General features: G+C 49.6%; 1 protein-coding gene across 3 annotated transcripts in view; it reads right to left on the bottom strand.

Annotated features, from left to right (window-relative positions):
* The window catches only part of CRMP1 (collapsin response mediator protein 1), an 80,864-nt gene that overhangs the window by 44,550 nt on the left and 20,258 nt on the right, over window positions 1–16,056 (bottom strand). For all 3 annotated transcript variants that reach the window (XM_032254159.1, XM_032254160.1, XM_032254161.1), the window contains exons 2-3: window positions 9,733–9,821; window positions 4,069–4,253 (exon numbers count right to left, since the gene is read on the bottom strand). In XM_032254159.1, the coding sequence (XP_032110050.1) occupies window positions 4,069–4,253; window positions 9,733–9,821 (274 nt within the window). The remainder of the gene's footprint in view (window positions 1–4,068; window positions 4,254–9,732; window positions 9,822–16,056) is intronic.

Here is a 16,056-nt window from a genome sequence, read left to right as displayed (position 1 = left end):
CGTCACCCATAACCATCATCACCACCCCATCACCACCACTATCACCATCACCACCATCATCACCATCACCACCATCATCACCATCACCACCATCACCACCATCATTATCACCCCATCACCATCACCACCATCATCACCATCCTTTCCATAATCACTCCCACCATCGTTATTGTCATATTGCCATCATTGTCACTATCATTAACTCTAACCATTAGCAGTGACATCATCACCATCATCTTCAGGCTTCATTACCACTGTCATCACCACCACTGTCATCATCATCATAACTATTTATGGAATGCTCACTATTTTTCAGATAATGTCACAAAGGCTTTACATAAGTTCAATCCTCACAACTATCCCATAGAGTGAAAATTAATATCCCCATTTTGCAGATGAAAATCTTGAGGCTCAAAGAGGGTAAAGCACGTGTCCAAGAGCATACAACTAGTAAGCAGGAGGAGGAAGGTTATCCAAGGCTTGTCAGATGGTCTGAACTCCTAACCACTGCTCCAAGCTGCCTCCCTTGGCATAGAATGCCAAGATGAAAAGGACCTCCAAGACCAAACAAGTTCACTTCATCATCCTTTTTTTTCCCAAATAAAATCTTAAATGTAAAGTCGATGAGAAAGGGGAGCCTCCAGTCTTTTAAACCTCCCTTGACTTCACATACTCTGCAGCTTAATGCCCTGTTTCTTCGCACCTCCACACTTCACAGGTGGACGTCAAAAAGAGAAGTCTCACCTCTCCTCCTCCTACTCACACCTCCATTCCACCTAAAGCATCAGCCTTTGCTAATACGACCCTCACATCTCTAGGTCTAATGGGAGCATGGAGTCCTCACTCTCTTGGCCTCTCAGGGCACAGAGTCACTCCCTCCTTCCTTAAATCCACTCCTCTCCAGCTTCCGTGGCAACACCACCTTCTGGCTTTTTCTGCCCTTTGTCCTACTTCTTTGGCTGCTGCTTCTCAACCGTCCTGAGTACTCCATCGTCTACTGTTCGCTATGCTCATTAAGTGAATCCCTTTTCTTTCTGTGCACTAGCTCATTGAAACATACCACTTGCTCTGAGCTGCAGAACTCTGAACCCAGCTGTGTTCTTGGCTTCTCCACCAAGATCATCAAAAGCTCCCCAAAATCAGAATGTCCAAAGCTTCATGCAATACTGTCCCCTCCCCTACCCCCAGCTGTGGAGGACATCACCAATTAACAGTTCCTCAGCCAGAAACCCAGGTCACCCTTGCCATTTCCTTTCTCTCACGTGTCTCCATGTCTGACCCAGCACCAAGGGCTGCTGACTGGCCTCCTCCATCTCCCTGGAGCTGTCCACATCTGCCCACTCCACAGCCATGCCACCCTCATCTCTCAGCTGAACTATGCAGTAGCCTCCCAACTGGTCTGCCCACATCCCACCCAGCCCACTCTATTACAGTCTCCTCAAAACACAGAACAGGTCACATCCCTCCCTGCTTAAAATACCTCAATGTTGCCCATTACCCATGTGAGAAAGGGCCACGGCCACAGCAGGCCATCGAGGCCCAGGGCTGTGCTCTCCTTCCAGAGTTGCCTCACAGGATTTCGTCCCTCAGTCTGGACACCTCTGCCCCGCGGGCCTCCCTGCAGTCTCTGGAATGGGAGGTGTGTTCTCACCTCAGGGCCTTTGCACATGTTATTCCCTCCTTCTGGGGCTCTGCTCTTCTTTGCCCTCTTCCCCCCGTTAATTCCAACTCATCCTTCAGATCCTGTACAAATGTCGCTTCTTCAGAGAACGTTTCCCTGAGACCCGGCCCCTCAGTTCAAAGCACTGTACATCCTTTTGTAGCAGGAGTCACAGTTTCTCGTCATACATGTGGACGGTTAGTGACTCCCTGAGAGATGGCAGGTGCCTTGACAACAAACATCATTCCTGCTTGTGTTCACCTGGTACGGTGCCTGGTGTGTACGACTCTTAATTTACATCTGCTGAATGAAGGTGGGAAAGGGTGGGGACCCCTTCAGAGCCCAGTCTGTGGTCCTTGTGCCTTCATAGGTTCTTAGTGTTCCATAAATCACACTTTGGAAAGTGTCCTTCACGGGTGGGGAGGATAAGGCTTACAGGGCAGGGCTCCGCAGGGTCTCACAGCTGGTGATGGGGAAAAGCAGGGGATGTCCCAGGAACCCTGGCTCCTCGTCCAGTATCTGTCCCCTGCCCTGCTCAGGCCTCCTAAGCCTGAACTTCCATGCCCATTCTTAGAACTCTCATGTCCCATGCACTGCATGAAGGACTTTCATGTATGTCTCTAAACCACCCTACCGGCTTCCTACCATAAGGCCCACATTACAGATGAGGAAGCCGAGGCTCAGAGAGACTGAGAGCCGCCCACAGTCATGCAGCTACCTGCTGGGTGGAAGTGCTCAGGTTCAAACCCTGGCCACTGGGATCCAAGGCCAAGTCTAGATTCTTCTGTTTTCCCATCCAGAGATCCATGGGCTCCCCTTTGGAAGAGGGATGAGGACAGTGCTCGCCTCAGAAGTCGAGCCCCACCCTCCTGGCTCAGGGACTTGGCAAACTCTGCCCATGGCAGTGGGCTCCAGCCCACAGACCACGCTTACAAAGGGACTCCTTTGTGAAGAAGTGGGAGAGGTGGGCACGGCTGGGGCCAGCTTACAGATGAGCCGCCTGGAACTGGAGAGCCTAACAGTTGAGAGAACATTCACAATCGACTGTGACCTAATTAAAATTGGTTATTAAAATGAATCCAAGCAAAAGCAGATCTTCAAAATCAACACAAGAAACAGCAATCGGGCTACACAGGACAGTAGAAGAGGGGTCCAGCTTCCCAGGCTGAGCACCGTCGGGGAGTGGTCTCATTGCCCAGTGTTTTCTTCCCTTCTCGACCTCACCAGGGCTCTCTGCGGCAGAGTGCACCCCTGGCAACTTTGGGCTTGGCCACGTGACTGACCTTGGCCAACAGAATGTGAGTGGAAGGTGCAGCGGAAATGAAAAGATGAGGCAGTGAGAGGAGACGCAAGCTTTGGCCAGAGCCCCCTGCACTCTGCCACTCACCAGGGGAACAGAGTGGCTGGGGAGTCACTGGGTCCAGAATGGGAGACCCATCGTGCCTGAGTTCAACCCACAGCTAAGCACTCCAGCCCCACACCCACTCCTGCACAACCTCAAATGAGAAAAACAAGTGTTGCTTGAGATTTGGGGGCTGTTTGTTATGCGGCGTTATGACAGTATTACTGTAGCAATGCTGACTAATACAACCACTTCCCAGCTGTGTCTTCTTGGACAAGTTGCTTCACCTCTCTGAGCCTCTATTCTCCCATCTGTCACAATCATACATATGTCACTGGTTCTGAAGCCATAACCATCTTCACATCATGATGAAGGATTTTTTTTTTTTGCTTTATCTCCTTATAATCCACACCTTCTTTACTTAATGCTTTTCTTTAAACAAACTTTGTTTCTAAAAATCTAAACGTGACTTCAGTCTCATGCTAAGCAATTATACCAATGAGATGCTATTTTATTTATTTATTTATTTTTAAGATGGAGTCTTGCCCTGTCACCCAGTGCAATGGCATGATCTCGGCTCACTGCAACCTCCACCTCCCAGGTTCAAACGATTCCTCTGCCTCAGCCTCCCGAGTAGCCGAGATTACAGGCGCCCACCACCACGCCCAGCTAATTTTTGTATTTTCAGTAGAGACCGGCTTTCACCATGTTGGCCAGGCTGGACTCGAACCTCTGACCTCAGGGGATCCAGCCGCCTCAGCCTCCCACCGTGCCCAGCTGAGATGCTATTTTCTTTAAATACTTTTATTTCAATATTTAAAAAATAATTGTTTAAAATTGGTGCTTACAAAACCATAGTGTTTATTAAGCCATCTTGTGTACCCCCAGCGGCACACATGGTATGCTCTGTAAAACAGTTGCCCGTGTCATAGGTCTGTGGTGAAAATGAAATACAATGGCACCCTGGGCAGAGAGCCTGGTGCACACTGAGCACTTGCGGTGATGCTGGTGATGAGGACGAGGCCTTACAGCCTATGTCCCTAAGGCAGGGGACAGTGTCACTCACTGATCATTGTGGTCCCGCCCACCAGGGCTGCCCTGGTCCCTTGGAAGAAGTCATCAGCTGCGGTCATCCCCTGGGAGGGCTTCTGCAGGTATGTGTTGACATCGATGCCTCCGGGAACAACCATCCGCCCGTTGGCTTCAATGGTCTTCACTCCACCAGGAACGATTAAGTTCTCTCCTATTTGTCTGGAGGCAAACAACAGAGACAGCCTTGGTTCTCATAGGAAAAGTGGAATGGGCAGTCAACCCACAGCTTCAGTTCCATTAAATAAACATTTCTGAGCCTGGCCCCTCTCAAGGCCCTGGGTAAACAGAGATAACTCAAGCAGGGCCCATGCCCTCAAGTCTAACAGAAGGAAAGGCAGGTGGACAGACTGTTAGAGCCCAGTGTAGCAGAGAGGGCAGGGGAGCATGGGGAGGGGTCCTTTCATCCAGCCTCTATATTGAGGAAGGTGTCCAGGTGGAGGGGATGGCAAAGCTGAATCCACAGAAATGAGACCCCGCATTCTGAACGTGCTGATCGTCACATCTATTCCCTGATGCAACAGGTGCCTGAAAACTTCCTCTAGGAGGGTAAATTCCAAATGGGGAAGGAGGGAAAAAAGCATATGAAACGAGAAACCAAGCTCCTGGGGATCTGTGTGGGTGACTTATTGATGACGGGGGCGTCTAGGTTTTATTTGCTGGCACCAAAGTCAGGAGACCATCCAGGCGCTCGGGGAAAAGGCTCAGCCAGCAACGGGAAAGGGACCCAGAAGCACCCAAGGTCGAGGTCTGGCTCGGACTGTAAGATCTTACTGAAAGTGATTTTTATTTTTTAAAAAAATCCAATTGTCGTGAACTCTTGAGATTGGGCAGCACATTCATTTAGTCACATAAAATACCAGTAATAAAGACACAGGAAGATGCTGTGACAGTGACCAAAAGGAGCAGTTGTGGATAGAATCCACAGCCAGGCAGCCAAGACAGCAGCCTCTGCCCTCCTGGGCTCCCAGGAGAAGCTGGGCCAGTAAGCAGGGGCCACACACTGTCCTCTTACCCCAGGAAATAAGCCTAGGACTGCACAGTGCCAGGGACAAGATGAACACCCAAGAAACGTTACCACACACTTCCAACTCCACCAGAGTCACCACCAACACTGCTTATAATAACCAGTCCCTGCCCCCAGAATGTCCACCACTGCTGCTTATAAAAACCAGTCCCTTACCCCAGAATTCCAACTTGACTTAGGGAAATCCTATCTTCCCCAATCCTTCTGCCATCTCTCCAAACATGTGGGCTTGCGAAGAGCTGAAGGGAAAGGGGTCAAGAAGACACCTGACCCTTAACTTAAAAGGAACAACAACCAGAGAACACCGTCGTTTTTTCTTTTTTGTTGAGATGGAGTCTTGCTCTGTCGCCCAGGCTGGAGTACACTGGTGCGATCTCGGCTCACTGCAACCTCCACCTTCTGAGATCAAGCAATTTTCCTGCCTCAGCCTCACAAGTAGCTGAGACTACAAGCGCATGCCACCACACCCAGCTAATTTTTGTATTTTTAGTAGAGATGGGGTTTCACCATGTTGACCAGGATGGTCTTGATCTCCTGACCTCATGATCTACCCACTTCGGCCTCCCAATGTACTGGGATTACAGGAGTGAGCCACTGTGCCCGGCCTGGAGAACAGCATCTTCTAAGCGCATCACCACTTCTCTCATTGAATGCTCACAACCAGCTCTGAGAGAGGACAGGGTAGCACTCCAAATGCCAACCCAGGCAAAGGCCTGGGCACAGTCCAGTCAAATGGGCACCGGCTGTAGGCACGCATGTGGTGTGTCTACACATGGGCACGGATCTGCATGAGTGTCAGTGGAATCACAGCTCAGTCTGATTCAAGCCTGTGACCGAGTCACCAAGCTGTGGGGGCCAACAAGCACTCTAATTAGAGGTTGTTATTTATTTTTGATCCCGGGTCTCGGTCAGCCAGGCTGGAGGAGAGCGGTGCAGCCTCCACTTGCTGAGCTCAAGCAATCCTCCCCACTTACCATCCCGAGTAGCTGGGGTTACAGGTGTGCACCACCATGCCCAGCTAATGTTTCTTAAACTTTTTGCAGAGATGGGATTTCCCTGTGTTGCCTAGGCTGATCTCGAACTCCTGAGATCAAGGGGTTCTTCTGCCTTGGCTTCCCAAAGTGTACAAGCCAACATGCCTGGCCTTTTTTTTTCTTTTAACTTTTGTTTTTTAGAGAAACTGCACATTTCCTGAGCAGCCTGGTTGGCCAGAGTCCTAAGATGCTTGATGTTGGACAGTGAGTGCCGTCTCTGCAGCGAGGCCCTTTCTCATCAGGAGCAATCACAGCCTCTTAACAAACTCTCTCCAATCTCCTGTCAGTAGTAGCCCTGTGAGGTAGGAAAACAGAACTCAGAGAGGTGTGGTGACTCAATCAAGGTCACACAGCAAGTTGGTGATGGGCCTGGATTTAAGCCCAGGTCTCCCCAGACCTAATATCAGAGCTGTGACCAGCAGGCTTGATTGCTGCCCTGCTTCTCTCATATAGGAGCCAGATTCTCCATGAACTGGGATTAAACTAAACGGGATCCCCAATGAGTTAGAGGGACTGACTCAGTGAATGACCCTCAATAGCAATGTGCTTGAAAGTGAAAGACGAGAGAGGAAACTCAGCTCAGTGAATGAGACGCACGCCCCTCCCCCAACACCGCCACCCCACGGTGCAGAAGAAACTCTCAACCACCAGCACTTGATTCACCAAGGCTGAGCGATTCGGATGGAAACCTCGATGAATCATAATTCAATGAATCACAACAGCTGAACAGCTTTTAAGAAAACCTGGCACATGGCCGCAAAATTAAAGGATTCTTTGGGTTTAATTAAAGTGAGGGAAAATAATTGTGCCTCTGGATGCTGGGCGGTCCCTGGGGTGAGCACAGGTGGTCCCCAGCTCTTCCACACCTGCCCTTCGCAGCCTGCAGGACGCACGTCCAGAAGGACCACCCGAGGGCCCTAGAAGGCCTCCGTCACGGTCACTCGCTCAGCTTTACAAGGCCGGAGGAGGACTGAAAATACTCAGGCAGCTTCTCAGCAACGGGTTCAAGAAACAGGGGTTTACCACCAAGAGGGGCTGCAGATAACGAATTCAGGGAAACTGCGTACTTCCTCAACAGACTGGTTAGCCAGAGTCCCAGGACTCTTGATGTTCATACATACAAAAGCACACTTAACGGATGCAGCTCAACCCATGGCCACTTGCTCCATCTGTACACTCCCCGGGATTGCAGAGCTCTACAAGGGGGCTTGGCCTGGGAAGGGCAGGAGCGGACGTGGTCAGATGAAACTTCTAGCAGCAGGTGGTGTATGGGATTGGGCAGTCCACAAGATCATTCTCAGGGTCATTTTACCTTTCAGGGTTCAGAACCCCAGAGCCACCTACACAAAAGGGCGTTACCTCGGAGTTGCTTTCTCTATATCTAAGCCATGGCTGAGTCAGAAAACCTCATTTTTTGACACATCCTGCCACCCTTCCCCACCCCCAATCTGCCGTCATGATCGTTCGGGAGCCAGGCGCCCTGCAGCTGACACGCGCGGCCTCAGCACCTGACAGCCAACATTCGTTTGTTTGTGCTTTCCCTGAATCAGAGCTCTAGGACCTACTCCACAGGCACGATGCTGGACCCCAGGTGGGGGCCACAAGGAAAGGCCCTGGTCGAGAGGCGATGCAGCGTGAGGGGGGCTGCGACAGACAGCAGCTCAGGACTCTGGGGACAGAGGGATGCAGCCCAAACCATCCTGTGGTCAAGGAAGGCTTCCTGGAGGAGGAGTCACATGAGCTGGGCCCACAAGGACAAACAAGAGATGAGGGAAAGGCAGAGGGCAGGGGGAAAAGGCGTTCCAGGCACGGGGCTGATGGGCGCAAGGCTCTGACGTGAGAGCAGCCTGGCAAGTCCTTTGAGTCCCGCATTTTCATTATGGCTGAAAGAGCAAGAAAGGAATGAAGCCAGAGGAGGGAAGCCCGAGCTGGACTTGAATGGTCAAAGTTTGGGACTAGAATTGGGAAGTGGGCTGTGGGGAGGCAGGGAAGTCTCAACTGTTCTGGGTACCGCTCCTTCATGGGTGATTTGCATATGTGGTCTCTTTCAATGCCCCCAGCAATCCACAGACCCTTCTCCCCACCACTTCCTCCATCATCATCATCCAAGCCCACATGGGACCCAGGATGGCCCTGTTAACAGTATCAATCCCTTTCTGCCTTCCCTTAGCTCCAATTCCCCTCTGCCTTTCCTTCTTGTGCCAACCACTCATGCTGGATCCTAAAAGTGTCTTTCTCTTCTCTTCCAGATTTTAAGGGAAGAGGCTGAGCACCCAGCAAATCCAGGGTATGCCTCACAGAGTAAGAACTGCACTCCTCACCCGCCAGTAAAATGTGAAGGCCAGCCAGGCACGGCAACTCATGCCTGTAATCCTAGCACTTTGGGAGGCTGAGGCAGGCGGATCACAAAATTAGGAGATCAAGACCATCCTGGCCAACATGGTAAAACCCTGTTTCTACTAAAACACAAAAAATTAGCTAGGTGTGGTGGCACATGCCTGTAGTCCCAGCTACTCAGGAGGCTGAGGCAGGGGAGTCCATTGAACCCAGAAGGCAAAGGCTGCAGTGAGCCAAGATTGTGCCACTGCACTCCAGCCTGGGCAACAGAGTCACTCTGTCTCAAAAAAAAACAACAACGGTGAAAGCCACCTGCAGACCCCTGCCTGGCATGGACTGAATTGTGTCTCTCAAAATTCATGCTGAAGCCCCAGTCCACCCCATGGGACTGCCTTTGGAGACAGGGCTTTTAAGGAGGCAATTAAGGTTAAATAAAGTTAGAAGAGGGGGCCCGAATCCAACAGGACTGGTATCCTTAGAAGAGGCCCCAGGAGTGAGCACACACACGGAAAGGGCCACGTGAGGGCAGCCCGAAGGTGGTTTCTGCAAGCCAAGGACGGAGGCCTCAGGAAGAACCAACCATGATGGCAGCTTGATCCGGGACTTCCAGCCTCCAGAACTGTGAGCAATGCACTTCTGCTGTGTAGACCACCAGCCTGTGGCAGCAGGCTAGGACACCCGGGTTGTGGTAAGCAGGGCTGAAGCAGGAGCCAACAGGAAGAAAGTAAAGGAAACTCCAGGCCCAATGAGTGACTTTTCTTTAAGTGCCAAGACTGTGCTTGGAAGCCACACATTCCTCCTTTCTCCCCTGCTCCTCTCAACCCAATTCTAGAATGTGGGCAGGTGGAAGAAAGAGGTGTGAATTCAGCTGTCGTAGGGTGGAATCTGGCCTTGACCCTAACTCATCCCGTCAGATGGGACCAGGAACCCAGACTCACTGGTCCACTGCCTCCAAATCCACAAAACAGGAAACGCTTTGCATTTTGCAGCCTTTGTGTGAGCACTGAGTGAGGGGAGCTGCACAGCCGTGTGGCAGGGACCACAGCCCGGGGGGCACTGGAGAAACACCAGCCCCTTCTCCACCCGCAGTGTATACCTCCCCCTACCTCTGTGAGGCCTCTACCCCTGAAACACAGATACACGGCCCCATCACTCTAGAGCAGAATGCCAGCCATACGTTCCACCTAAGGCCAGGCAGCCTGGTGACACAGGTTTCTTAAAAGATCTGTTTTGATCAACCCACTTGATAAGTCCATCCTCCAGGTAGACGTCAGCGTAAAGGGACTGGTCATCGTTGATGATCCGTCCACCTTTGATGAGGAGTCGGTCGCTCTGCAAAGCAAAGCAAAGTATTAAGGATCCTTGGAGAAAAGCCAGGAGAATTTTTTTTGTTTTCAATTTTTAATATAAAAATTATCAAATATTTTCAAAAGTAAAGTAAAGGCATTTAACCTCCCCCACCGCAGACCCACCCCCGGACTCAGTACTTTGTGCAATACCTCCCCGTCTCCTTTCACCCTCCTCCCCTCACTGTTTGCTTTTGGCTGCGGTGTTTTAAAACAAAGCCAAGCACTGCAGCTTTCCACCGATAAATACTTCACCAGATCTCTCTCACTGTTAAGTCACGTCCCGTTTGCCCTGAGAAACGGGTGTGGGCAGCAAGCTGCACTTTTTTTCCTAAACAGGAAGGGGGTAAGGACTTCTTAAAGAAACAAAACCAGAATCCATTATCCCAACGAACCCAATTAACTTAATATCTCCCTTATTAGTCAATAATCAGGCCCTGCTCAATGTTACGTGATTGTCTCATAGACATCTTTTTGTAGTTGGAAGGTCTGAATCAAGAGCCACGCCAGGCCCCTCAGCACACCTGCCTCATCGTCTCGGCAGCCTCTGTCAGCATCTGCACCGCCCCCTCCTCCCTTTCGAATGTCATTCATGTGCTGAAGAAACTGGGTCATTTGTAGAACAGGGAGTTACCAAGGTATTATTAAATATGATTATGATCAACTTAGAGACATTTTAAAAGATAGTAAAAAGACTAAAAAAAAAAAACCCTACTTTTCCAGTACAACTCCCAGCTGACACTCTGACATCTCCCCCCTCTATTCTCTGTTTTCCATGATTGTAATCACAGTGCACACCCCCACTCACTCATCCGTGCCCCGATCAGCTACCGACTGATGCTGTCGGCTCCAGAGGGGACCAGGCACAGAGACGGAATCTGCTCTCGGGGGCTGACAGATGGAGAGACAGATGTTTACCAAGTCATGGGGTATGAGGGGTTGAGGAGAAGAGTGGGGACCTGCCATGGAGGCCAAGTAAAGGGGTTGCCAACCTTATCAGGGGCAGGGGGGGTGGGTGGGCAGAGAAAGCACAGACCCAGAAAATAAGTCTAAAAAACAGTCTATCGATACTTCCTGTATCTACACTCTGTATGAATACAGACAGATAAATATGTGTCATTAGAGAAGGGCAGAAACACACACACACAGGATTGTATGAGTATGTCTATTCAGGAAGGTGGATACACACACATACACACACACACACACAGGATTGTATGAGTATGTCTATGCAGGAAGGTGGATACACACACACACACACACACACACAGGATTGTATGAGTATGTCTATGCAGGAAGGTGGATACACACACACACACAGGATTGTATGAGTATGTCTATGTAGGGAGGTGGATACACACACACGCACACACACACACACACAATTGTATGAGTATGTCTATGCAGGAAGGTGGATACACACACACACACAGGATTGTATGAGTATGTCTATGTAGGAAGGTGGATACACACACACACACAGGATTGTATGAGTATGTCTATGTAGGAAGGTGGATACACACACACACACACAGGATTGTATGAGTATCTCTATGCAGGAAGGTGGATACACACACACACACACAATTGTATGAGTATGTCTATGCAGGAAGGTGGATACACACACACACACACAGGATTGTATGAGTATGTCTATGCAGGAAGGTGGATACACACACACACACACACAGGATTGTATGAGTATGTCTATGTAGGAAGGTGGATACACACACACACACAGGATTGTACGAGTATCTCTATGCAGGAAGGTGGATACACACACACACACAATTGTATGAGTATGTCTATGCAGGAAGGTGGATACACATGCACACACACAGGATTGTATGAGTATGTCTATGCAGGAAGGTGGATACACACACACACACAGGATTGTATGAGTATGTCTATGTAGGAAGGTGGATACACACACGCACACAGGATTGTATGAGTATGTCTATGTAGGGAGGTGGATACACACACACACACACACGATTGTATGAGTATGTCTATGCAGGAAGGTGGATACACACACACGCACACACACAGGATTGTATGACTATGTCTGTAAACAGTCACGTATTCAGGGGATGTTCTCCAAAGGACGTTTTCAATCCCACATCCGATTCTAAGGGCACAGAGCTAGGCTTTCAACCCTCTTCTATTTGTCAATACTGTTCCAGAATGGAACGGAGCCATCAACTTGCTTATGCATAAACACAAACAAAGCTTCACCATATGGAGTGTTGGAGTGTTCTGGGCAGAGGGAGGGATGTGCAAGTCAGGGACCAGAAGATTACGGGAACTGAAAAGCACACAATTCTGTCCTTTCTGCATTACCATGAGCACATCCCAATCTGCCACACATTCTTCATGACTACATTTTTTAAATGAGCATAAAATCCTCGACCTTAGGGACATGATAAATTGTTTAATAATTCCCCCACTGTTGGTTACTGAAGTTATTTTCCGTTTTTTTACAGTGATACGTATTGCTGCAATGAACATTTTTGTGCACAAGACTCCTTCCTTAGTTTGAACAATTTGTTAGGCAAGGTTCTCAGAAGCTTAACAACTGGGTCAAACAACATAAACCTTATTTACAGCCCTTGATAAAGATGACCAAAGTGCTTTCCAAAAGGAGTGCCCCATTCTCTGCATGAAAACACTAATCATTCTTGTTTATTATTAATATTTGTTAATTTGTGTTTCTTTTTTCTTTTTTTGTGACAGAGTCTTACTGTCACCCAGGCTGAAGTGGCATGATCAAAGCTCACTGCACCCTCAAATTCCTGAGCTTAAGTGATCCTACAGCCTCAGACTCCTGAGTAGCTGAGACTACAGGCATGTGCCATGACACCTGGCTAATTAAAATAAACATTTTTTTTGAGATGGGGTCTCACTGTGTTGCCCAGACTGGTCTTGAGCTCCTGTCCACAAGCAATCATCCCTCCTCGGTCTCCCAAAGCACTGCGATTACAGGGGTGAGCTACCTTGCCTAGGCAATTTGCATTTCTTGAAGGCTTGTAATTTTTTTCCATGTGTTTGTTTACCATTTGTATTCTCTTCAGGCTGGAGACGTGGTGATGAATAAGATACAGTGTCTGCCTTGAAGCCCATCCCTTGGGTTGGGGAGAAAGAAGTAAACTGACAGGCTGGGTGTGGTGGCTCACGCCTGTAATCTCAACACTTTGGGAGGCCGAGGTGGGTGGATCACAAGGTCAGGAGATGAAGACCATCCTGGCCAACATGGTGAAACCCCATCTCTACTAAAAATATAAAATTAGCTGGGTGTGGCGGTGCATGCCTGTAGTCCCAGCTATTCTGGAGGCTGAGGCAAGAGAATCGCTTGAACCCAGGAGTTGGAGGTTGCAGTGAGCAGAGATCATGCCACTGCACTCCAGCCTGGCAACAGAGTGAGACTCCATCTCAAAAAGAAAATAAAAAGAAAATAAAAAAAGTAAACAGACAAGAACAACCCACAGTAGGTGGTGCTGTGACAGCAGAGCCTGACTCAAGAACTTGGAGTCAGGCGGTGCATCTGGGAGGCAGTTCCGGGGACTGGAGGGAGGGTATCCTATTCAATAAATAAATCCAGCAAAGAGTGCATACTGATCTGGCTAGCACTGTGGGCGACTAGGGCTTGATCTTGCCAAGGCCGTCTGAGGAAGTACACAGAAGGCACCTCAATGGTCCCCCGGACCAGAACCCGCGGTCTATGGCACCAGCCATAATGCCCTGCAAGCCCAGAGAAGAAGCATTTAACCCAAACTAAGGAATCAAAAACACATCCTGCTGCCGGCTGCTCAAAGCCTCTTGCATCAGAATCTCAGTTCCCTCAGCGTGAAAGCCAAGGTCAGCGAGACCCCAGTTAATCTGGAGTCCCAGGATCCTGGCAGTCTTCCTGCTCTTACTTTCTTTGGGTCCCGCTTGACGCTACTTATCTGAGTGCCCTCCCCTTGACTTGCCCTATTTGGAACAACCCACAGTGCCACCCCGCCTGCTGAGCCTACATCCCTTACCCATTCTATGTATTCACAGTAGTCACAGCACATCTGGCAGACTACGTATTTCTAGGTCTGTCTAAAATGTGACTTGCCACACTGGAATCACATCTCTGGTGCATTACGCCATTGGGTGTATGGGACACAATTCCCCAGGGGACACATGACATGGGCGCTGGTGGGGACAGCACTTCCCGGAGTTTGCACAGCACTTGCCTTCACTAGACCGTGAGCTCCAAGGAGACAACAGACTTTGCCCATTTTCTTCACTGCTGCGTCTCCAACACCTTGGACCCAGCCTGGCTGGCTGACTGGGTGACTGAACTGAAGCTTTTTTTTCTGAGACAGAGTTTCGCTCTTGTTTCCCAGGCTGGTGTGCAATGGCACAATCTCGGCTCACTGCAACCTCCGCCTCCCAGGTTCAAGCAATTCTCCTGCCTCAGCCTCCAGAGTAGCTGGGATTACAGGCATGCACCACCATGCCCGGCTAATTTTCTATTTTTAGTAGAGATGGGGTTTCTCCATGTTGGTCAGGCTGGTCTTGAACTCCCAACCTCCGGAGATTTGCCTGCCTCGGCCTCCCAAAGTGCTGGGATTACAGGTGTGAGCCACTGCACCCAGCCCTGAACTGATTTTTGAAAGCTGAGTGGTGAAGACAGAGAGAAAGGCATCACAGCCGTGAGCCGAGGAAGAGCTGTGTGAAGCAGCACATCCTGTTCTTCAGCAGGAGGGTCTCTGGAGGAAGATGCTTCAAGGTAAGTTGCTCTTAGGCCCCACAACCTATCTGTAACCCTAAAACAGATGTGTGCATTCCCAGAAAGGAAACTCGCCAAGCCTCCGGACGGCCCTCCAGGAACAAGGGGAAAAAGAGGCCTGGGCTCTGCACATTCAGGAAGCACCCACAAGCCGGCGTGCAGGTTTCCCCGGCCCCAAGAGCAGGAAACGTAAGTCACCACCAGCTGGTGCATGGCTTCCGGAACTCGCTGCCCCCACCCCAACCCCCGCAGGCACCCATCTGCCTTGTGACATTTAATAGGGGGCTTTTGGGGCTCAGCCTGAAAGGTGGTATTTTATCGTACTGTGTGCCAGAAGATCAGCCCAACCTGCTTTGTTCTTCCTAGAATCAGAGGGTGGAGCTTGTATTCAAATCCACTCCCTCCCCAACTACCACCAGACACTGCAAGCAGCAGCACCCAGGGGTCCCAGCCCTTAGTGCCGCTCAGGTACTGGTCTACTTCTGAAAAAATAAGCCCACAGGAAGGCAAGTGCTGATTCAAGCTCTTCATGTTCTTTCTTAAAATTAGTAGCTCCTTTGCCTCTTAACAAGCATTTTCAAAGCCACGTGCTATAGAACTCAAGCTCAGAGGGATTTTAGTAGGTACTGGCCCAGACAGTGGTTCCCTGGTGCTGTGAGTTTAGAAATCTCTGGTAAAACAGAAGCAAGGATGTCTTTACAACAGAACTTTGCAGATCCTTGCTTCCGCTGATATGTGATATGAATATTCAAGAGAAGAACTGAGTTGATATCTTTTCCAAACTCAGGTTCCTTTGTGGTGTGGAAACTCTGAAGAGCTACTTTTCCACAGAAGACACCATAGGAAATGGGCTTTGAAGGAGTTACGTGCATTGTGGCCATTTGCACTGAATGGTCCATGTGAAATGCTAGGTCTGATCCACCTGGCATGGAAATGAGAGCCAGGTGTGACCTCCACGTTCACATAACTAGTAAGGGTGCAGGCTAGAGCCAAGGGTTCCTAATGACCTGCCAGCCACCAAACCATGCTTCAGCCCCAAGTTTAAACATTCTCAGACTCTAGAATCCATGACATCTCATAAGAAGATGGAACTTAGAAACTCCCCAAGTTCTGAGGCCAGTGGGCCTTGTCATCTAAGGCTGCCTTTCTCATGCAAGAAATATGAGTGCACAGAGCTGTATACCAAAAACAGATATAAACAAACATTTTAAAAATTAATGACACCAAATTCAGACACTTAGAAAAAAATAATACCGGTGCTGTCCATTGCCTCTCACAGGACTATTGTGAGGGGGAAACAGCAGATGTGAACAATGGTTTGCTCTGTATACAAATTATTATGTATAAACTAGGCCAGGCACGGTGGCTCATGCCTGTAATCCCAGCACTTTGGGAGGCTGAGGCAGGTGGATCATGAGGTCAAGAGATCGAGACCATCCTGGTCAACATAGTGAAACCCCGT

The sequence above is a fragment of the Sapajus apella genome, unplaced genomic scaffold, assembly GCF_009761245.1.
Source record: "Sapajus apella isolate SASKATOON/1434 unplaced genomic scaffold, GSC_monkey_1.0 scaffold85, whole genome shotgun sequence".
Taxonomy (NCBI): domain Eukaryota; kingdom Metazoa; phylum Chordata; class Mammalia; order Primates; family Cebidae; genus Sapajus; species Sapajus apella.
This window is presented reverse-complemented; position numbering and strand designations above follow the sequence as displayed.